At 47.7% G+C, this 21,969-nt stretch overlaps 9 protein-coding genes across 9 annotated transcripts; 5 read left to right on the forward strand and 4 right to left on the reverse strand.

Moving 5' to 3' along the window:
* Positions 1 to 52: 52 nt before the first annotated feature.
* N7466_003640 (sulfatase family protein) lies at positions 53 to 1,534 on the reverse strand (the record flags this gene model as incomplete). The annotated part of the gene is made up of 1 exon (XM_057163037.1): positions 53 to 1,534. One exon carries the CDS (start codon positions 1,532 to 1,534, stop codon positions 53 to 55), a length of 1,482 nt encoding a protein of 493 aa, XP_057021718.1.
* A 1,375-nt stretch (positions 1,535 to 2,909) lies between these two features.
* On the forward strand, positions 2,910 to 4,616 carry N7466_003641 (putative MFS transporter; the record flags this gene model as incomplete). Its single annotated transcript, XM_057163038.1, has 1 exon — positions 2,910 to 4,616. The coding sequence occupies one exon, from the start codon at positions 2,910 to 2,912 to the stop codon at positions 4,614 to 4,616; it is 1,707 nt and encodes a 568-aa protein (XP_057021719.1).
* A 708-nt stretch (positions 4,617 to 5,324) lies between these two features.
* N7466_003642 (uncharacterized protein) lies at positions 5,325 to 6,343 on the forward strand (the record flags this gene model as incomplete). Its single annotated transcript, XM_057163039.1, has 2 exons — positions 5,325 to 5,363; positions 5,423 to 6,343. 2 exons carry the CDS (start codon positions 5,325 to 5,327, stop codon positions 6,341 to 6,343), a joined length of 960 nt encoding a protein of 319 aa, XP_057021720.1.
* Positions 6,344 to 6,691: 348 nt separating this feature from the next.
* N7466_003643 (uncharacterized protein) lies at positions 6,692 to 8,173 on the reverse strand (the record flags this gene model as incomplete). The annotated part of the gene is made up of 1 exon (XM_057163040.1): positions 6,692 to 8,173. One exon carries the CDS (start codon positions 8,171 to 8,173, stop codon positions 6,692 to 6,694), a length of 1,482 nt encoding a protein of 493 aa, XP_057021721.1.
* Positions 8,174 to 9,871: 1,698 nt separating this feature from the next.
* On the forward strand, positions 9,872 to 10,069 carry N7466_003644 (uncharacterized protein; the record flags this gene model as incomplete). The annotated part of the gene is made up of 1 exon (XM_057163041.1): positions 9,872 to 10,069. One exon carries the CDS (start codon positions 9,872 to 9,874, stop codon positions 10,067 to 10,069), a length of 198 nt encoding a protein of 65 aa, XP_057021722.1.
* A 3,212-nt stretch (positions 10,070 to 13,281) lies between these two features.
* N7466_003645 (RNA-binding protein) lies at positions 13,282 to 14,681 on the forward strand (the record flags this gene model as incomplete). Its single annotated transcript, XM_057163042.1, has 4 exons — positions 13,282 to 13,362; positions 13,416 to 13,572; positions 13,634 to 13,823; positions 13,901 to 14,681. 4 exons carry the CDS (start codon positions 13,282 to 13,284, stop codon positions 14,679 to 14,681), a joined length of 1,209 nt encoding a protein of 402 aa, XP_057021723.1.
* A 957-nt stretch (positions 14,682 to 15,638) lies between these two features.
* Positions 15,639 to 17,064, reverse strand: N7466_003646 (uncharacterized protein; the record flags this gene model as incomplete). The annotated part of the gene is made up of 3 exons (XM_057163043.1): positions 15,639 to 15,762; positions 15,819 to 16,564; positions 16,615 to 17,064. 3 exons carry the CDS (start codon positions 17,062 to 17,064, stop codon positions 15,639 to 15,641), a joined length of 1,320 nt encoding a protein of 439 aa, XP_057021724.1.
* Positions 17,065 to 17,430: 366 nt separating this feature from the next.
* Positions 17,431 to 18,477, reverse strand: N7466_003647 (uncharacterized protein; the record flags this gene model as incomplete). The annotated part of the gene is made up of 3 exons (XM_057163044.1): positions 17,431 to 17,855; positions 17,953 to 18,418; positions 18,475 to 18,477. 3 exons carry the CDS (start codon positions 18,475 to 18,477, stop codon positions 17,431 to 17,433), a joined length of 894 nt encoding a protein of 297 aa, XP_057021725.1.
* Positions 18,478 to 19,051: 574 nt separating this feature from the next.
* On the forward strand, positions 19,052 to 21,533 carry N7466_003648 (AFI1/MesA family protein; the record flags this gene model as incomplete). The annotated part of the gene is made up of 3 exons (XM_057163045.1): positions 19,052 to 19,656; positions 19,707 to 19,767; positions 19,821 to 21,533. The coding sequence occupies 3 exons, from the start codon at positions 19,052 to 19,054 to the stop codon at positions 21,531 to 21,533; spliced, it is 2,379 nt and encodes a 792-aa protein (XP_057021726.1).
* Positions 21,534 to 21,969: the final 436 nt, after the last annotated feature.

Below are 21,969 nucleotides of genomic sequence, written 5' to 3' on the forward strand. Positions count from 1 at the left end.
GTTGATATAACATTGATCCAGAAAAACCCGTGATATGTAGTAGAAAACGGATTCAATCAGACTCTAGTATATGCTCCCCCCAGCGCGTCTCCTTGACAAAACCTTCGCTTTGTCTGTTCCCTGGTTGATCCTTATCAAAGTCCAGCCTATCCGGAACCTTTAATCCATTTGTTATGTGGTTACGTATGAACCACAAGGAAACTCCATCACGATACAGCCAAGGGTCCTCGGTGCGACGCTGCCATTTCTCCAGGCTGGACCTCAGGCTTTCTAGAATCTCTTTGTAATCTGGGTCTTTTACCAGATTCTTCACCTCATCTGGGTCGTTTTTTAAATCATAAAGCTCTTCGGGTGCTCGAAAGAAGTAATCTTGCAATCTTCGGCCACCGATCATGATCTCCTTCTCCGTGGAATTTCGAATATCTTCCCATGAGAGTGACCCATATAGGTCAGCTGCAAATGGAAAGTCTAAGCGCCATGCTAGATTCCGGTGATACTTGTATCGTCGGTTCCGTATGAAACGAGTCGGCCAGTAGTTGGTGACCTCGTGGAAGGTGTGGGATCCAAAAACATGATCGAAGCCTGGTAATTCAGCCTGGTTTCCCAGAATTGGGAGAAGTGAGCGTCCTAATCGCTTTCCTGTCGTGTCCTTGACTCCTGGGTGATTGACAAAATCCAAAATAGTTGGAAGGATGTCAACATATGACACCATATTTGTGCTAACGGCTGGTGGAGATTGAGGATCCCTGATGATCAAAGGTAGTCGGACTCCGGCGTCAAACAGAGTTGTCTTGGAATTGATGAACGGTGGGCCGTTGTCGCTCACAAAAATCACCAGAGTCGACTCGGCCAAGCCTGAATCATTCAAACCATCGAGAACCATGCCAACGCCCTGATCCAGACGGTGAATCGAGTTGTAATACTCGGATAGCTCAGATCGAGCTCCGGGTGAATCGGTGATGAAAGACGGAACCTCGACATTCTCTGCGGTATAACTCCCTGTGGTAATCCGAGGATCGTATGCCAAATCATTACCGAATCCGCCCCGTGTTTGATCGCGATGGGGATCGTGAAATCCGACCGTCAAACTAAAAGCTTGCTGGCTTTTTTTGACATCTTGAAAAAAAGATCTTGCTTGGTCGGCAATTACAGCGACATCCCGAGTGACGCTTTCCTTTGTCTCTTTCCAAGGGTAAACGCTCGACGGGCCAACATGTATTTTGCCGAGAATTCCCGTCTGGTGTCCACTTTGATTCAGTAGCTGCGGTAGAGTTTCGACATGATCGAATGTGACAAAGTGATGCCGATGGCTTGCGAGTCCATATTGACCATTTTGGTGGGTATGAAGGCCAGTGTAGATGACAGAACGACTTCCACTACACGAAGCAGTACTTGCAAATGCATAGTCAAATCGAGTACCCTGACCAGCAAGTCGATCAATATTTGGGGTGAGGATTGTCGTTGCACCGTAGCAGCTCAGTTGTTTTCCAAGGTCATCCGCTATGAGCAGAAGGACATTTTTGCTTTCACTCATGGCGACGTGATGATCCGATACAGCGCAAAAGAATCAAAGTATTGAGAAGTAGAAAAAAAAGTTGAAAGAATTAACCGATGGGAACCAATGAACGAAGTGAAGAATGTAAGAGTTGGATGAGTCGAGGGGCTTTTGTGGCCCGGTGACCCCGCTCAGCAACAACCACACTCAGATGTCGTTATTGCAGATAAAGCGAAGCGAAGCACCTCATAGTGGTGGATTAATGAAATATGTGCTAGATCCTCCTTGGCAGATATTTTAAAGATTAAGCTCCGTGTGTGTAGAAGTGATGCTATGTTCATGTAAAAAGCGTGATTTGCCCTAAAAATGATGTGCTTGGGATCGGGTAATTAATGACATTTCTTTCTCTCTTTTTCAAAGGATATTACATTTCTCGCTGACACTCTGGAACATCATTACCCGAGGGACTTTCCATGAAGCTGAATCATTTTGCTTCATTATTACATCCTAAGTTCCTGAGTTCCTGAGTTCCTGAGATATGGGTGTTGGCCAAGACTACATGTATCGATACCTTGGAATATACTAGCAGGTACATACTACTACCACTTCCAGAAGCCTTTTTTAAAAAGTCTCTGGGCTGGATCCCATGCATACTACTAGTACTATATCGGGTGTACTTTCATTTCTTTCATTTTGAGAATCGGTTATTATCCCACTACCGGCAGCTCTCTACAGTTCGATCACCAGTCACGCAATAGGATCGATAAGCGCCACGACGACTATTCGGGTTGGAAGATATTGGTTTTTTTCTTTTTTTCTTTCTTTATTTGCTATAGTCATCAGTTTGTTATTTCCCAGATAACCGATCAGACAAAAAAGAAAGTCAATCTAAAGTTGCCTACTGGCAAGCGAGATATCCATCGCTCTAAATCTGGCTGCTGATAGAGAATTTTCCACCAATGTCATTTCTGCTATTAGGCCAGCCCTTATAGACCCCCAAATTAGGCTAATCATATTGAGCCAATCAACAGATTAACACTGCATGCATTAGGAATTTTAATTGGTGTATTGAAAACTGATGCCATCCGCACTTGCATGGCGAAGAAGTGACCAATGCGGATATGTGTTACAACATGGAAAGGTCCCCAGCCAACATAAGCCACCACGGTAACTACTACACTTCTCAGAAGTTATCAATCTGGTTTGAGCTACATCGCACTTGGACATCACTATCCGCACCAGGTCCTATATCATCACACCATCATTTCTGTCAATCACGCACCTCGGAGAGTTAACATTGTGGTTGTATTTAAGCAGAATAAATGGCCACATGAAAAGAATAAGAGAACAAGACCCAGTCCACATAACCTTCATACCATCGGTCATCCGACTCTGGCTCTGCCCGACTTTGGGAATGGATAATAATCTTCATCCCTCGGGTCCAGCACCTGCTGAAGTGCATTCCAACGAAGAAGAAACCCTCAAACAAGGGGGTTTCGTGAATCTGGCTGAAGCTGATCCTGTCAATGAATCTCAGTCATTGTTTTCATTCTTTCGCCGTCGCCACACCAAGAACGACCCCGATGCCACTGCCACAACTCGCAGCGTGTTTGATGACCCTGTCTTGGCAAAATTCTACACGCCCCATCCTGGTTACGAGAACCTGCACCGTTTCGATCCCGAGGCAAGATGGACATATCGCGAAGAAAACCGAATTCGACGAAAGGCTGACTGGACAATTCTTCTCTGGATTCTCGTCATGTTCTTTGGTCTCAATCTTGACCGAGGCAATTTGGCAAACGCCGCTGCCGATAACCTGCTTGATGACCTGAAGCTGACCACCGACGATTACAACAACGCACAAAATATGTACCGAATTGGATTTTTGATCGCAGAGATCCCATCGCAGATGGTCGGGAAACGACTGGGACCGGATCGTTGGATTCCTGTTCAAATCATACTGTGGAGCCTCGCATCAGGTGGACAGTTCTTCATGCAGAATCGCGCTGGGTTTTTCGCGTGTCGATTTTTACTGGGATTCTTCATGGGTGGTTTCATTCCAGACTCCATTCTATATCTGTCCTATTTCTATACGAAGGCTGAAATGCCATTCCGTCTCGCATTATTCTGGTTTACTGATTCCATGTCCGGTGTGATCGCATCTTTTATTGCATATGGCGTATTGCACATGCGTGGTGTTGATGGGCGTGAGGGCTGGAGATGGTTGTTCTTGATCGAGGCACTCATCAGTCTTGTCATTGGCTTCCTGAGCTTCCTATTTTTGGTCCCCGGTCCGACTCAAACCAAGACATGGTGGAATCCGAAGGGAATCTTCAACGAACGAGAGGAAACCATCATTGTGAACCGGGTCCTGCGTGACGACCCTTCCAAGGGAGATATGCACAATCGACAAGCACTCACACTCGGTATGCTTTGGCGAAGTTTGAAGGATTTCGATCTGTGGCCCGTCTATATCCTTGGAATTCTTTTCGAAATTCCCACGTCGCCTCCAAAGACATACCTCACTCTTTCACTTACCGGAATCGGATTCACCACTTTCCAAACAACTCTTTTGACAATCCCGGTCACCGTCTTTGCTGCAATCAACCTGCTTTTGATCACGGAATTGAGTGTGCGGGTGAATCAAATTTCCCTTATCGGCCTCTTCGCCCAACTTTGGTCCCTTCCGTTCCTCATCATCCTCTATACTTCGGCGGGGACTTTATCTCACTGGGGTCTATACGCGGTTTCGTTCGTTCTACTGGGGTGGCCAAATCCACAGGCTGCTCAAGTTGGATGGTGCTCCCGTCTGAGTAACTCAGTTCGAACCAGAGCAGTCAGTGCTGCTCTGTTCAATATTATGATTCAACTCTCTGGAATTGCGTCTTCCAACATTTACCGGTCAGACGACAAGCCGCTATATCGCCGAGGCAACAGGCAGCTCATTGCAATTAACGTCGCTGCCATTATAGCCTATGCTCTTGCTAAGGTCTACTATGTCAGCCGGAACCGTTGGAAGAAGACACAGTGGGATAAAATGGATCACCAAGAAAAGGCTGTGTACTTGGAGACAACTACCGATCAGGGAAACAAGCGCCTGGACTTTTATTTCGACAGCTAAAACAGCCCCAACAAGTCAATAATATACATACGGTATGTTTATTTAAATGTTCAATTGGGCTTGCCCGTTTGACTTGATGAAAGCTGGATGCATTTCCAGAGTGAAATTCAATCTTGACTGCCCCTTCAAATGTCAAATCCCTGGACCTCATTTAGATCAGAAAGGGCGCTTATCTTTGCTTGAAAATATTAATTCTCTCTGGGTACTCTTGAATCCAACTTACTTTCACTGAATCCTCTTGTAACGGTATCAAATTCGGTGAAAAGCTATCTCCGAACCACGGGTAACTCCTGAAAGATGCGACTCCTCTTCTCTTTCATCACGAGCCCGAGGATTTGGTATATCTCCTTGGAGCCGGTAGGTACTACTGGGAAGATACTACTACCTATCACATAAGAGTGGACAGAATACGAGTCGAGGTTAGCCCCGATCATATCCAGTGAAATCCATGGGTTGGAACTTGCAAGTTGCGCTAACCTCCGTTCGTATTCCATCATAACCCCGTGTCGGCCGTCTTAACTCCGCTTACTTGAACAAGATATATGATGCCGAACTGGTAATTCCATGCTAAATAATCAATGTATAAATGAAGAGACAATGTCCTCAATCCTCCAACTGAAAAATCATTTCAGATCAGCATTCAATCCAACTCTTCCTTTGAGTCGCGACTCATTCTGTTCAAACCCTTGCAGTCTTCTCTTGACCACTATGTCTATCGAGCCCATCAAGAACGTTGCAATCGTCGGTGTAAGTACATATGGCTCCCTCCCTCCTTTTGACCATGTCATAATTCTAATCGTACACAGGCTAGTGGCCGCATCGGTGGTGCGTTCGCAAAAGCCCTTTCGGCAACGGGAAAGCACAACGTCACTGTCCTCGTTCGGAAGGAGAGCAAAGCCACACTTCCCGAAGGAGTTCACGTCATCAGGGTCGACTACAACGACGAGGACTCGATCATAAATGCACTCAATGGCCAGCAATTTCTTGCCATTACCCTCGGGGTTCGGGCTCCTGAAGACTTGCACGCAAAAATCACCACCGCTGCTGGAAAGGCTGGAGTCACTTACATCATGCCCAACGCCTACGGATATCCAGCAAACCCAGATAGCGATGACGTTTACGGGAAGGCTGTTCTGACCAGGCTGAACGATGCCAACAATGGCGTTTCCTCTGGGGTAACTCTTTCTTGTGGATTCTGGTACGAGTGGAGTCTGGCGAGTGGTGAGCAGTGGTTCGGCTTTACGATCAAAGACCGAAAAGTCACATTCTTCGATGACGGGAAACGCACTCTAACGGTCAGTACCTGGGATCAATGTGGACGTGCATTCGCCGCTTTTCTCAGCTTGCCAGAGACTGGTCACAGCCCATGCGTGAGGGACTTCAAGGATGTCCCCATCTACAGCTTTCAAGTCTCACAGCGCGACATGCTGGACAGCCTGCACAGAGTACTCGGCACGAAGGACTCTGACTGGGAGATCAAGTATGAGCCTGTCTCTCAGCGCATCAAGGATGGAGCGGAGGAATTTGCTAAAGGGATTTTCACCGGATTTGCAAAAATGCTGTATGGAGGGGTCTTTCAGGTGGACAACAGTCAGAGTGATTATGCTTCTACGCTTTCGGTGGCAAATGAGACCCTTGGGTTGCCCAAGGAAGATCTTGATGAGGCCACGAAGCGGACAGTTGAGATGGTCGAAGGTGGATGGAATCCCTTTGGAAATATGGGTTGATTGGCCGTACTATTTTGCCAAAGTCAGTGGCATCCAACTCATCAAAGCATCTCCCGGAATATGTACGTTGACGGTCTATCAATGATGGCTATAGCAATTGTGCTGAATACATTCAATTCATTGTTCAGGTTAAGATTCCGAGGTTGATATTGGCTTCGTTGGCAAGACTCGTGGACATTCATAATACATAGCACTCTACACGTGTGTACTGCACATGTGTACTTGCTGTGAGGTGCAACGTGGAAATTATTTACATTCATAATATATTGGCAGTCATCCATTAAGAATTACATATTCATTACATTAATAAAACGTTTAGCCCTGTTACAGATAGTCATACACGTCATTCTAGGCCTGCCAGACACCAACCCGTGTCCGAGTTTCGCCCGTAGGAATTGAGGTCAACTGTGTCGCCAATCGGCCCACAGTCTCTCTTTCAGAGCCAACCATCTCAGCTTCAACCGTTTGCATTGCGCGGACTTCTTGCATCATGACTTGGATGGATTCCACGAGACCCCGGGCTACTCGGGTAAGAGCCGACTGCTCCAAACGCTCGACCTCACCAAAGCCAAGAATATCCAATGTTTGAAGCTGGCGGGCACATAACTCCAGCTTGGCCTGCAAGCCTCGTACTTCCTCTTTCCACCTTGGATCCAACGGCTCGATAAAATCTATCCCATCAAGGACGCGGGCCGTCTGGCGACGGCTCCGAGTATCTTCCGCACGGTCGATCCAGTCCTCGAATATAGCAACTACGCGTGCATACCGCCCGGTTGTAGTACAATCAAGATCCGACACCTCTTGCAGGATCTGAGACAGAATTTGAATTTGTTCTGGAAATCCATGTGGCCCATTATGGTCGCGACAGTTCTGTGACCAGGATCCGAGAGTTTGTGTATTGAGCTTGGATTGTCGCATCTGTTCCTCTCTCTGTGTAGAGCGGTATTGACCCGCGACAGTGTCATACTTGGTCCGTAAATTAGATTCTGTCTCCATCTTCCACTCTGCATGTTTTTCCAGGGTGTTCGAGTGAAAGAGGCTCAGCTGGAGTAGTTCCGTCTGCAGGGCCGCAATATCCGGCCATGTTGTCGGAATGAGGTGATCACCCGATGCAGATGTATCTCCTGGCGTCGGAGTTGGGGGTTTGGTCAATTTCTTCGACGCATACTGTTGTTGGTAGGATGAAAAGCCAGCTCGTGGTTTCTGAGCCGAATCCGTTGGTATTGTTTTAATGTTTGATGGGATCATCTGGCTGCGGTGTCGTGCGTGACCTTTCACCGCGGTCGGGTCGGTCTTCACTGGCTGCCGCAATGAGAATGAACGTGCTGGCCGAGGCGGTGGTGGCATCTCTGCCTTCTTTGGGGATGGAGGTCTGGGAGCCGTAGAGACTTGGGTGGGCGAGCGCATGGGCGGCTTGCGCGGAGAGGGCGGCGTAAAGGTAGGCGTCGCAGGCTTTGTTGGTGCCGAGACATTGCTACGAGTTGAAGCTGATTTCAAGGTTACGGGACGCATGAGACTCTGACGACGAGCAGAAGCCGTGGCGCCGGTCGAAGGCGTTGCAGTCGAGGGCGTTCCCTGCTTTTCAGGGATCTGGGGTCTCCTGGGTGACGTCTCTCGAGGTCGTCTTTCGGTTGGTGGGAGTCGAGCGGTCGCGCCATCGTCTCGCACGGTGTTACTGCGCTGCGGCAGCAAGGTTCGAGCCCGATTGGAGGTAATAATATCTTTGGCCGAGGAGTCGACCAGCGAGGGGGTGGAAGCGGTGGGACGGGCGGGTGCCTTTGTCCCGGGCGCGAGACGGGCGATGTGGGAGGTCTGCAGCACTTTAGCCATTGGAATGAATGGGAGCGGCGGGGGGGGTTAGGATCTGCCGGGAAATTAACCTGACGGGGCTCTCGCAAGGAGGCCGAACGGGTAGGAATGGGCATGGTTAGGTTTCAAAGCCACATCTTGCGTGTTCTGAAATTTTTCTCTTTGGGAACTTTCTCCCCAATATGTCGAGTTGCGTTGGCGAAAGAAAAAAAAGTCCGGGTTCGCGTCGATCCCAAACAATGTCACGCACGGGGTTATCGGGAAGCAGCCGGTGGATCATGGGGGTTTTTTTTATTTTTTATTTTTTATATATTTTGTATTTTTATTTTTTGACTTACTTTAAATATCCGTACTAACAAGCCGAACCACTAGTTCTAAACCACTAGTTATATTATAGGTTGTGCTCCGTACAACTAATGTAAATTTAGGTACACTTTCAATGTCCATGAACCACCAATTCTGCTCGGCAAGAAAAGGAGGGGAAAAAAAACATCGATTGATTGGATCTGACGATTAATGCGGAATAACTCTCGGAAACAATGTTTACACCTCTCAAGTGCTTCAAGTGTTCCCGTACACATGTGCACATGTGCATGCACATGTGTACTTGGACCTAACATTGAATACCCAATTCATAGGGCTTACATACTCTCAAGTGCTGCATACTACTAGTAGTATCTATATATAAATGCTGGAACTTACACTCAAGTGCTGCTGGAATATTTGAAGTACTTTTTAACCTTTGCAAGCACTTGAGTACCATGGAAATCCACCTTTTAAACCAAGATCTTACACATATGCAGTATAATCTTCAAATCTTAGGACCGTTTTCCGATACCGTACATATGTAATACCAGGGTTTTTCCCGCAACATTGAATTGAATCGTCGCAAGTAGATGACGTCGACCACTGAATTACCAAATGACGAACTCTTGGGGCTTTACCTGATACGGACATGATCGACGTACTCTGGCTTGAAATGCACTCTATCGACCAACTACTTAACCCCCTTCCTCTGTTCATTCGCTAGATCGTAGACAAGGTACTAACCGTGCTGCCCCAGTTGGGCGCCACGCATCTGGTCGACCCGCCCATGACAACACCATGCAGCGTAGGGGGGAGCTATGATGAAAGTTGAGGGGGAAATCGGGGGGGGAAAGATGATGAACGAAATCGTTAAAACTGAAGGAAATCTGATGAAATCTATGGAGATCGTCGTATTGGTATTTTATCGTAACATTTGAAAATCACTTCAGCCCCAAACTCCGGGGGGGCCAGAGGCTGTGTGAAACAATAGTGAGATAAGCGTTGGGAAGGGGGGGATGCCGATCAAACGTGGTGGGTTCTTGTGATTTCTTTCCCCCCCCCCCAAGGAAACACATCGAAGTCTTTTTTGGTTTTTCAATGGGAAGATTCTCGAGTGACGCCAACGACTATAGCAAAGTACAAGACTGGTGACCAGTACCTTGAGTGTGTTGGACTTGAACTCTTTGGAAAACCGGATTTCCATATCGGCATCTTACAACGTTACCTTAAATTACCAGACCGTGACGGGAGGTTCTGACCTGGTGGCTGCTCTAGTGGTATTTGGGCTTTTCTTTACCGAATTCGAAGTATACAAAGGCCTAAAGGGCCAAAAAGGGATATTCATCTCCAAGATAAACATAAAACCCCTTTCCTTTTCCCTTTTTCTCTTTCCTTCAAGATCCAACCAAAGCCATGGATGCACCACTGACCCTCTCGCCCACTGGCGTTCCCGGTCCTACCGTCTCATCTCCCATCACCCTGGACATTGTTCGTTGCTCCCGCTGTCAACAATCCCTCAGCGTAGGGACCCAGTCCAGCGGGGCCGTTCAATTCGGCATGAATTCCTACTACTGCAACCGATGCGCATCCAAGGTTGGATTTGTTCGGTGAAGAAGAAATCTATCGCGCAAGAGACCACGAATAGAAAATACCAACGAATGATGATATCTACCATATGCATACCCTTCGGATAATCCTCCAGATCACCCATATACCTCCACATACCCAACCACCGCACCGGCCAGGCCTGCTGTCCCCTTCAACTGTTCACCATGAACAATGAACCAAGACATTTCACGGTCGCTTCGATGACAAACCTTCATTTCGACTCGCCGACCGGCTGACCCCTTGTGAAAGGGCCTGTGCGGGACACAGCCATTCCGTCGCATCCCGATTCCTGGTCACAGAATCATGGAATTTATTTTCCCGATTGGATCGAACTATCCGAGATATCGATCCTTTATACCAGCAAATTCACCATGCCAACACTATGGAAGTGCAGGAATGCACGAATGGAATTGGAGAAACGGGAGGGAAAAGAGAGGGGGAAATACGGGAAACGGGGAAGCAAAGACCGAGATAATGGACCTCGGCTTACGCATGATGTTGCTGTATCATATCCTTTTGTTTTTGTTTTTTTTTTATAAGAAAACATTTGGTGCTGCATTGCATACGCGTTGAAAACTCGCACTTTCGAATGTCGCTGGCATTTTCTGAGCCATCATTTTTGCAATTTTGCAATTTTTGCGACCTGTGAACTACAACTTAGGCTACATGTAGAGAGAGCATTTTCAGACTTAAATATCTACGGAGTACCTGGATGATTCAAAAAATTTATTTTTATTCAACATGCTCTAGACCCAAGCCTTGGAACTCTTCAGCTGCTATAACAAACCAATTCCAAGTTTCCCTGCGACATGTCCATATGTCCGCAGTTAAGCGCTAATGACTCAATCTCCTGCACATGTCTACACACCATTTGAAGGTGTATTTCCTCTTCAGGAAGCGCCACTGGCCATGTACAGCTCAGTGCTTAGAGCTCCACTGGTTCAAATGCTACTCTACCATCCAACTTATTCCCAGATTCTCAGGTCCCTTGGGGATACACGGTCGCGTGCACCATGTGCTCAACATTCTGACTATATCTGATCACTGCGTCATTTGACCTTGGAATGGCAAGATATACTTTCCAGGTTCTTTTTTCTTTTCTCAGTCACACAGTGTACACTTGAGTCTTGATCATGGTCCTTCGCCCTACAAGAGGGTTCCTCAGATCGTCAGATCGGCACACACGAAGAACCGATGTCGATCCCTATGTCGGCGGATCCGCAGGCTCCCAGATTCCACGGGGTACTGGACGCTCTAATCTCGGGCCCGACAAGATGTGAAAGGTGCAAAAAATGAAAAAAATGAAAAAAGAAAGGAATCCAAGCTGAGGAATGGAGGGGCAAGGCTGCAGTGTGACGGACCCTTGATCCCGCCACATTGGGGGAGCTGGTTGATTTTATATTTTCCCCCCACCAGTGCAAACCAAGGTAAACTGGTTGGAAAGGATTTGCAGTTGCGAGACCCGGAGTCCAAGGGTGATGAGGAAATATTGAAATGTTCAATCTTTGTGCATGGCAGCTCCATCTCAAATGGATTCATGACGGGAAAAAAAATATAATAACTCTTGCATTTCTCAGCCACGATCATAGGATCTGCAAGGTACTTGGTCTTTCACCACATTTAATGTTGATCTATTCGGTGATTTTCAAGAGAGAACATTTGAAGAGAAGAAAAAAGCAATCTGTTATCGACTTGACGGCCCGCATGGCGTGCATTTCATGTTGCTTGAGGTTCAATAGGTTCCTCTGGAAATCGGGTATCCCCGTCGATCCTCTCTTTTTTTTTTCTCTTTTTATCTTTTTCTCTTTCCTTTTCTTTTTCTTTTTTTTTCAATTTTACCAATTTTTTTTTAATCTCAAGTTCAAGATTATCGGATCGGGGATCTGACTCTAATGACACCTAAACTCCACCTTTTGATGATTTCTGCACGACTAATGGATTAATGATTCTGCATCGAAAAGTCAAATGTGATTGATACGGTATGGCCCGCTCCGCTGAACTCCACCTTTCTATTTTTTGTTTTTTTTTTTGGCGAATTCCAGGGTAAACAGAAAAGCTGATATGGTCAATTTTATAATGCGATCGGATCTAGCGGTGTAACCCGAAACATGCTAAGCGCTGCATCAAGCAGATCTGGGTGTTCCGTGCACTATCACGGGTGTACGACTTTCCTTGGGAGCCCTACAGTGCAAGTGTAAGTTCTAATCCAACAATTGGTCAATCCATGACCAGGGAGACAAACACATTGGCGATGCAAAAGAAAGGAAAAAAAGCAATACCAAAAAAAAAGAAAGAAAAATCAGAGCAAAAAAAGTTGACAGGTGTATATGTTCCTGTTCCTGGGAACTATTCCCACCAGGGTGGTACGGGAGGCATGATTTATTGCATTTTGGCGGATGAAAAAGGAGCTGAGCTCGGCCTGAGCTCGGGCGTCTTCGCGACAGAAATGACATATCGCAGCATCACGGACAGGTGTTCTCCATAACTCCTACTCGTTATTGGCCAAAAGTACCTGCTGGGCCCTTGTTACTTGCCGCTCTGGGTCTCGCCTCCCCTAACTGCTGCAGACTGTCCATTATGACCAATGCTCCAGTTTATTCACTAGTCGCCCGTGATTTATCTATCTTACAATGAGAGAGATTCTCTGTGAAACATCCAGAAACCTTTCCCTTTCTCTCGCGTTTACATTTCACAACCCATATAATACACTCGACAACTCTCACTCCTGGTTTGTTTTCATCCACCGTATCTTCAACCTGCATTCGCTTGAAAAACAAAAATTATCTCAAGGTACGTCCGGTTGCCTTACTTGTCTGTATCCCAGTAACCGTACAATTTCTTGTCTGCCAACGTCTCATCTCTGGTGAAGTCGATAGTCGGCTATGAGACTCGATCTTGTCTGGTTTAAAACGCTGGCTTACAAGCAATCCCTGTTCTCAAACTCAAGCTCCAATGGCTCAAAGCTAATCGGCAAATTGGGGGGTTTTTCTTTGCTTGCAGAGACCTTTACAAAGCCATTGTTCCAATTGATTACAGTACCGACTGAACTACCCTGGTCGGAGAAGTCGAAATCGGCGGCTTTGCAACATCTACTATCGGAATTCAATTCTATATCCAAAGTCGACAGTCGCAAAACTTCAATCGCAAACTCGAATTATCGTGAATCCGGTTTTTTTATCACCCCACCAGAAGCCGTGTATCATTTTCTATAAACAATGCCGTACCTTGGACGAGAGAAAGGACGTAGTTCGAGATCCCGCAGGTCAGACGATGAATTCGTCGTGTTTCTCCAAGGAGTGAGAATTGTATCTCCAAGAATATTCCAAATGATACATTCTAACCGGTTTAGATCCCCGCACACTGCCGCTGGCAAGAGTTGAAAGACCTGGTGCGCCAAACTGCGCAGCATATCCGACAAGCCGTGGTATACGATGACAGCCACGGATTCCCTACTGGATTGGGTCAAATCATAGTCAAGAACGAAGACGAGGCGTGGCGGACTTATCGTATGTTGCTCCAAGGCCTCCCCAAATGTGCCCCGTCTCCAAAATGCTGACAGAGATATAGACCGGTTATCAACCAACGGATGGGAGGGCCAAAGTTTGGTCGTTACCTTAGCACGGACCAATGCTCCTACAAAGGCCATAGCTGGTCCTACCAGAAGCCCACCGGCCATGATTCAGAGCTCTATACCCGGCCATTCGACTCCACCTCGGCCGGGCAGTGTGGCCATGCCTCCGTCGCCAATCTCACCCGAGTATGTCTCCCAAACATTTGAAGACCTCACAGACACAATCCTTCTATCTTTATCAAGACTAAAAAAAATCCATTTAGGTCTACCCAATCTCCGAGCACGACCTTCTCATACCCCTGTGACTATGGTCACCTGATGAGTCCCATGTCAATGAACTCTCATCAATTCTTTCCCATGATGCCAGATCCTCACAGCCAGCCCATACAATGCTTCCCGCCATCCCCAATGATGCACTGCACCACGTTTGATCCTCCAGCCTGGAACATGATGCCTATGTATCCGATATACCCCATGTCTCCAATCCCGCAACTCCCAGAGTCGACCGACAACGTGTACTCCCTCCCACACCCGCGTCAACCCTGGGCCAAAGACTCAGCCACCATTTTGACACCGGATCTCGCTCAGCGAGCAGTGGATATCAAGAACCTCCACACCATGACCACGGCCTTTGACCTCGAGACTCTTCTCCAGGGCGTCGGAATAGTTGAACAGTGCAATGTGAGTGTAACCTACGATGCAAAGCTGAGCCAAACGCAGGCACACGGGTCGGCAATTATGCATAATGTCGAGCAGGCGAGGAGGGCTGTTACGATGCTCAACAATATGATGTTCATGGGTTCACGAATTTGCGTGGAGATGGATACCAGGCCTACCGTGACACGAAGTGGGAGCTGGGATGGGTCTATGGGGCCCTCAGATCCGGATCTATTGGAGCTCACTTCGAGGATGATGGGATCCAAGTCTGCCAAGGCTAGACAGGAGACCTCTTCCAAGGACGTGGAGCTTTTTAGGCCACTTGTTGTTGATGGATCGGGTCAGAGCTCGTCATTAGAGGTGTTGTCAACCTCTGCGCCTGTTTAGACTTGAAAATAGGCTGGTGGGCTGATTGAATGGGTAATATGGATGTAACTATCATCATGGATATAATGTATTATGTGGGAAGGTTTGGAGTTTGGTCGGTGTGAACAGAACAAAATTCATTGGTTTATTGATGCTCCCTCGGCATAACAAAATCTGAAGACCAATCATCCTTGATATGCTCGTGAACCAGCTCAGACTGTCTGGCCTTTCTTGACGTCGCGTCATCTTAAATCCTCTGGACCCTAGCCTTGGGAAAATATCCGTAGTTCGATATCTGTAGCTCACCTGATATTCCACTCCATTCAGCTCCTCGGCCTCGTCAATAACGGGTACAAAGTTAGGGTAGCATTAGCAAAGGGTGATCAGGGCTGTGAATAGCTTGATCTCGGTTGGCTTGGGTCTGTCGCTGACGATGACTGGAGCCAGAGACCCCAAAGTCGTGCCGTGAGAGGGGCCAGTAGTTCAACTGCTGGTATTTTGGATCTCTTATCCAGTGAGACTTCTCTCTGTGTGACGAGTTTGCCCATTTGGGGCCTGATAGGATGTTTATGGGGAACGACTGTAAGAAGTCGGAACGTATTAATTTCTGGAGCAGTCCAGTCAGGCTGTAAGTTGCTGTATCAAAGACCAATGGCCAAGCGGAGTAAAACAGCGGTCGTAGATGAGGATGAAGAAGAAACTTTCAATCATGAACTTGTACCAACTTTGGAAAATAATTTTGTAGCATACCCACTGGCAGCTCTAGGCCTTGCATCTACAGAGCATTCCATCATATAGAATCATTATTTCATTGAAGTAAACATGTCCTTAAAGTCGTGGTGATACATTTATCGTATCTCATGCCTAACCCGCTACATCAATAGTAATAAACGCATTAACGCCATATCCGAGAATCATAAAGCACAACAAAATTACAATGCAGTACAAAATGCAGTGCAGGAGGAGACAGTCGAGGAATCATTTCGCATGGGTGACCATTTCGGCATAGACACCTGAGGGAATTCGCTGCACGAGGAGTACCGTCAGAGCGATGATCTCCTTGGCATTAAGGGGAGGAAGGCTTCGAAGAAATTTGTTTGGACTAGTTCACCTGTTAGCCATGCATTATTGATTTCCAACAGAACAAGCAGTACTTACTTATCACTTGCAAGAAGTGCATCTCGCATGCGGACTAATTGAGCCACAATACAAACAATATTCAAGTGGGAACCATAGGCGAAGAGGAAATCCCAGAGGTGAAGAACCTCGGGGAGAGGTGGTGTACAAGCGCAGAGTGTGAGGACGGATGGGAAAGCATATAGCTCTGCATACATTCCCTTGGAGAACAGGTGAGCAGCGAGTTTTGGCTCTACAATCTCCAGGCACTTATCGACTAATCGAAGGCCCCTGTGTACTCCATCCATTGCGCCTCGGATGTAACCAGGGCATTCCTTCGTGACAAAGAAGTGGAACAGAGCAAACGCTTCAACCTCGCTACGGGCAGCATAAAGAAAGGGCGCACAAAGTACATTCATTCCCTGCACGTATATGGCAGCTTCACCGATAGGAGGGCTGTTCAAAGAATTTGGTTGTTCGGGTTCCTCCTCAATACTAGGTGGTGTATTGATTAGGAGTTCCAAATCGCGTCGTCTGGAAGAAGGCCGGGATTTTCGTTTGGGTCTCGAGTCGTGCAATTTCCAGGCCACAGCGTTCAATAAGCGGATCAAGCTTGCCTCGGTGACACGGCGTTTGAACAGAGGATCGGTGGCGAGAGTGCGAAATGTGTCATTGCGAATTTTGGCGTAGGCTGGGGAACGGCCTCGGTGAATGAAGGCAAGATATTCGTCGGTAGGAACAGGGGGGATTTTGAAAAGGACCAGCCAAAGGTAGATTCTGTAGGCTGACTGCGAAAAATTGTTAGACCAGCATTGGAGCAAATGGATAATGATCTTACCATGCCGTCTCCGTCTGCGTCCACTCTACACGATAGAATCAACAATCTCAATTCTTGTAGCCCTTCCCGGCCTTGCCCATTCTGTGGACCATCACGTAAAAATGTTTCTAGGGGCGACCTCTTAATTCCTATCCCTGACCCAGTCTTGCGCGGTGGACGTCGTGCGGGGGCTGTTGCGGTGAGAGCTGCCATGCGAGCAGCAGCGTCACTATTTGATCGCGCTCGACGGTGGGTGGGCGTTCGCATGCTTGTAGCGCCGAGAATTGTAGCCGTTTCATTATCGGTGCCATGAGCTCCCGAAGATTGAGCTGACTGAGTCTGTGCAATCAGGGCACTCGAAGTTGTCAAAACTTGATGCGATCTGATCTTTCGTAGCGAGCGCATTGTCTGTGGCGATGGTGGAACATCGGCTGGGCCTTCAAAGGCCCAAGAAGCGTGACTTTGAGCCATGTTATGGTGATGACTGCATTTGATGGGCAGTACACGCCCCGAGTGGTGGTTGTGTAGCAGGCTAGGATGGTACTAATCACGTTGCCGTTGCCGCGGTGGCTGGAGATGATTTTCTGCCGTTGGGAGGATCAATCTGGAGCACACGCGTCAAATACACCAATCAGCTACGCATTTGCTTAGATCTGAAACATTTAAAAGTCTCATTTTTTTAATTGGCGCACTCTAGTACTTCTTTGATTGGTTTAAAATATAGGTAGTAAATTTGTTGGTTTTGGTTAAAGTGCCTGCGCAAATACAAGTATAGAAACAAAGTCAAAACACCGCCAACGCCCAGTCCACAGTCGAATGTTAAGGATATCATGCATGTCAAGCTGGAGCGGTACCGGCCTCTCGCTTGCCATTGTTGCCATTCTCTCCTCCAACTATGCTGCGAACAAAGTCATGGTATTGGAAGACCTCTCCTCTCTTACCTATTCCACCTGTTTTGGCACTTCGACCTCCAAACGCGCGCCGTCCAGTAAACCCATTTAAAACCTCATCGATTTCTCGCTCTGTCAATGGAGCTCCTCCATCTTCCGGAGCCGTGTGTAATAAAGCGTCACGTAATTCTGCCACGTCAATCTGACCGTTGTCCTCGTCATCGAATGCCGCCAGGGCGTTGAGAAGGTCCTGGGATGATGACATCGGGGCCATCAATTGTGATAAGGTATTCAAAAAGGTCGCAAAGTTGATCTTTTGTTCAGCTCCAGGTGGGAAGAATCGTGAAAGGGTTGAAGGGTTGGCATCTTGCCCTAGAAAAAGGATTTGGAGTCAGTGACTTATTCTATATTGATTGCACTCGTGAATTTTTTCTCAGACAAATTCCTATAGAAAAAGAAAAAGAATTACCCAAGTTTGTCAAAACATCAGCGACGTCATCTTTGTTGACGAGCCCATCGTTATCTCTATCGAGAACTTGAAATGCCTCGCGGATCTCTCTCAGTTGAGCTGGTGGTATCTTTGAGGAAGAGTCGGCTGTTGTAGCAACTGCCCCACTAGCTCTACCTATTATTGGCGACGCATGGCCAGGTGATCGCGCTCTTTTGGTGGGAGAGGGAGGAAGTTCACGAGTGAATTTTGGTTGCGGGATAGGTTCCGCCCGTGGAGAGACTGATTCCCTATCTTCCACCGTATATGTCTGGTTTAATTTGCTTGGCGACACCATCGGGGTGTACCCCCTACTCGGAGAGCTCCCTGGTGTTGCTGGACGACCTGGGGCTGACGGTGGGGAATTGGGCGTGGAGGGTCGCCGGAAGGGCGACGCCCTCTGTCCACCAAAGGACAGAGGTGAAGGTTTGAATGTTGGATTATTTGCCTGTATTATGCTAGTCAGCAAGATATGGAATTCCCCGATTTCACTTCTGATCATACCATTTTTGATCAAAGAGCTGTTGAATGCGGAGATCAAAGTGACGAAAGTGCAAGTAAACAATGCCCCGGCAACACAGTCGGCCCGATTGTGGCACGTGCGGAGTGCAGTAGATAACAAACCGATAAATAAGTTAAATACCATGAACACAAGTCCTATGTGAAGCTCTCGGTTTAAAGAAAATTCAAATATATCAATTTGATCAGGTAAGGTAGAATATGTTTCTTGTAAATCTCCTTTTTATATCCTCAAAAAAAAAAAAAAAAAAAAAAAGGATCTTATATATATCCAATGTTCAGCATGTATACTAAAGTATTGCAGCTGTTATCGCCTATCGCCTCCCCGCTGTGGAGATCCTCCATTTTCTGAGCATCGACCCCTGAACCGTCGCTCGGGCCTGCAGTGATTGGCCTGCAGGACACACTTTTTCGACTCCTTGATCTGTCACTTTTTTTCCCTTTCCCTCACAATTCGCTTTTGTCGTTCTTGTTGCAGTTTCAGACTTGCTAAGATCAGGCATGCTATTCAATCTCATTGCCTAGCCCGGAGCTCCCGTCTCAATTATTTACCCCTCCGAAGATGGCCACAACGCTGCCATATCGACCGTCAAATGACTCCCTCTCCACCTCCAATCCCAAAACCAATGGCCTCCCTCGACTCTCCCCTTCACCTTCCTTCATCGGCCGATCACCGAGCGGCTCCCAGATGTCATTTCGACGCACATCAACCGAAAATGCACCTGGTTACAGGCAGCGCCGATGCAAGTCACAATACCCGCTAGACTCGTCGGAGCGCCATGTGGAGTATATCCTGGTGGCGTCTTTCCACATTGATCGGGGTCCGATTATGGAGCATCAGTATCCCGCCGCAATCAGTGGTGACGAGAGCATGTTGGCAGAGCTGATGCTGCCCGATCAAACGCACGTGCGAAGCCAGGATTGGACCATTTTCTTCTTGCATAAGGACACTAGCGGTGAAGAAGAGGAAGAGACGGAAGACGGCAAGAAAAAGAAGAAACGCAAGTCCAAGTACCACGCCAACGAGGAAGCCGCCCACCTTCAAGATGAACAGCCTGATGACACCTCGGAAGGGGAGAGCAGTGATGACGAAGAGGGCGGAGAAGGTCCACCTTTGATGTATGTCCTGAACTTGGTGAATACCAAGCAAGATAATACAGTTCGGAGGTAGGTTCGTCGGCCCGTATGTGAGCATACAGTCACTAACGGCAAAACAGAGGTGCAGTCGTCAAGGCCATGGCAATCTGTACAAGGCATTCGTTCCTTCACATCTACAAGGTACCCCCACCCCCCTCAGTCAAACCTTGAAGGGCCCAAACTGACCTTCCAAGCCACTTCTACTCCTCGCACTCGAAGACTATTTCAAATCGCCATTTCCCGAGACCCTTGCTTCCCTCTATGATGCTGTGAACTCTATGGACCTCTCGCTAATGCCCAAAATGTCCTTATTGGAACGCCACATCTTACAGTCCAGCAACACAAAGGAGATGTTCATTGAAAAGTTCGAACAAATGGTGCGCCAGCGGGAAGAAGAGGAGGCGGTAGAGAACGGAGATGTCCCTCCATCGCCAAAGAAAATGAGTCGATACGTTCTTCCACGGGACACCCACGAATTCGAGTCGAAAGTGGTCTATAACGACATCCCCATTCCTGTCAAGATCCCCACAGTAATTTGGCCCGAGACCGTTGGAGACTTTTCTCTCGTCAAACTCATTCAGACCTTCGCTGGACCCCATGCCACTTCTCCTCAACCTTTCCCGAGCCATCCCCATTTGACTACGAGTGGCCCGCTCACTCATCCGGTCATTGTCCTCGTCAACGCCATTCTTACCCAGAAACGGGTGGTATTCCTGGGACATAATCGTCCGTCAGGAGAGGTAGCTGAGGCAGTCCTAGCAGCCTGTGCTCTTGCATCTGGCGGTGTTCTGCGTGGATTCACGCGCCACGCCTTCCCTTACACTGATCTCACTAAGATCGATGATCTTCTCAAAGTTCCTGGTTTCATTGCTGGGGTGACAAATCCGACTTTTGCAAATCATCCAGAATGGTGGGATGTGCTGTGTGATTTACCAACCGGTCGAATGAAGATCTCCAGTCATGTTGAGCCTGCCCCGGTAACAGAGGGGCTTCTGTTCTTCCAACAACAGAATTCTCTCTTACCCAGCCAGGCTTCCAATTCCAACCAAGATCCCACGGGGGATAATCTGTTCGTGGAGGACATTCTCCGTAGCATTAGCCAACGTCACGGTGAGAATGCGATCCGGGCGAAATGGCGGGCCTACATTATGAAGTTTGTCCGTGTCGCTGCAGCCTTTGAGGAGGCTGTCTACGGGGCCTCCAATCTTTATATCATTGGCCCTGGCGAGGAACTATCCCCTGACAGTCCCACGGGCCAGCAAACAGATGCTTCGGACCCATCATCCCTTCGGGGCCACGGATACGTATGGTCAGACGAAGTTGCTAAGCAACGTGAGCTGTCGGCATCTGTTTCCAGAATCGAGGGCTGGCGTAACACCCGATCATATTATTCTTACATTCAGGATATTGCAGCCAAGTATTGGCCTGCGCGCCCTATTCAGCGACCTGACCTGAATCACCACCACGACCGATTGCGGTCTTTGAAGTTATCCCATGCGGATGCGGGTGCCATCTACCTCGCTCTCTCCCATGCAGTAAAAGACTATGCTGGCATCTGTCAATTGCTGGCAGTTGCCCCGGAGAACCAGGCTGGCCTGTTCTACCTCAGTATGGGTCTTTTCCATCCGGACCAGGTCGTCCGCGAAGCGACATGCGACTTACTCGAACGAATCGGCGCACATCCAGCTGGGCGACATTTCTGGTCTCATCTAAGTCGATTCGCGAAGCTGGGTTACTTCCGGGTTAAACGAGACCGTGATGCCGCTCAAAGTCCTGTTTCGGGTCCTGTCTCCGGTGCTGGCTCCGGTGCTACCTCTCCCACGCTACACACCGGTACTAGCTTTGGCGGTGAACCACAGAGTCTCGTTGGTGTTGCTCTTGGTGATAGCTTCAAACGCCAGAGCTGAACACATTGAGATTCGATTCACGTCACTTGAGCGATTCTTCGTTATTCTGTCTTGCGCACATATCTTCCTTCCCTTTCCTGACGACGACAAGAGCCATGTCTTTGCCTTCCGAACGTGCATGATCTTCATTGCATACCTATTGCCTGTTCATATTTTCTTATTGGCGCTTTGTCGCTTATTGTTGTTCTGGACATACATTACTGGCGTTTAGTTGAAACCCATCTATCTCGATCCTTCACAATCTATCAACTTTCTTGACAAATTCCCATAGATCTCACACCGGATTTTTATGTACCTATCTACTATGTACGATCTCGCATCTTCAACTCTATGAACCGAATATACTACCTATCATGCATGTATGACCCGGATTCTTTTCAAGGCTTCTGGGTACGTTTGTTTCAATGATCAGATATAACCGAATCAAAAGTGAAAC

This window comes from Penicillium verhagenii, assembly GCF_028828195.1.
Source record: "Penicillium verhagenii strain IBT 33310 chromosome Unknown utg000005l_segment0_segment0, whole genome shotgun sequence".
In the NCBI taxonomy this organism is placed as follows: Eukaryota; Fungi; Ascomycota; class Eurotiomycetes; order Eurotiales; family Aspergillaceae; genus Penicillium; species Penicillium verhagenii.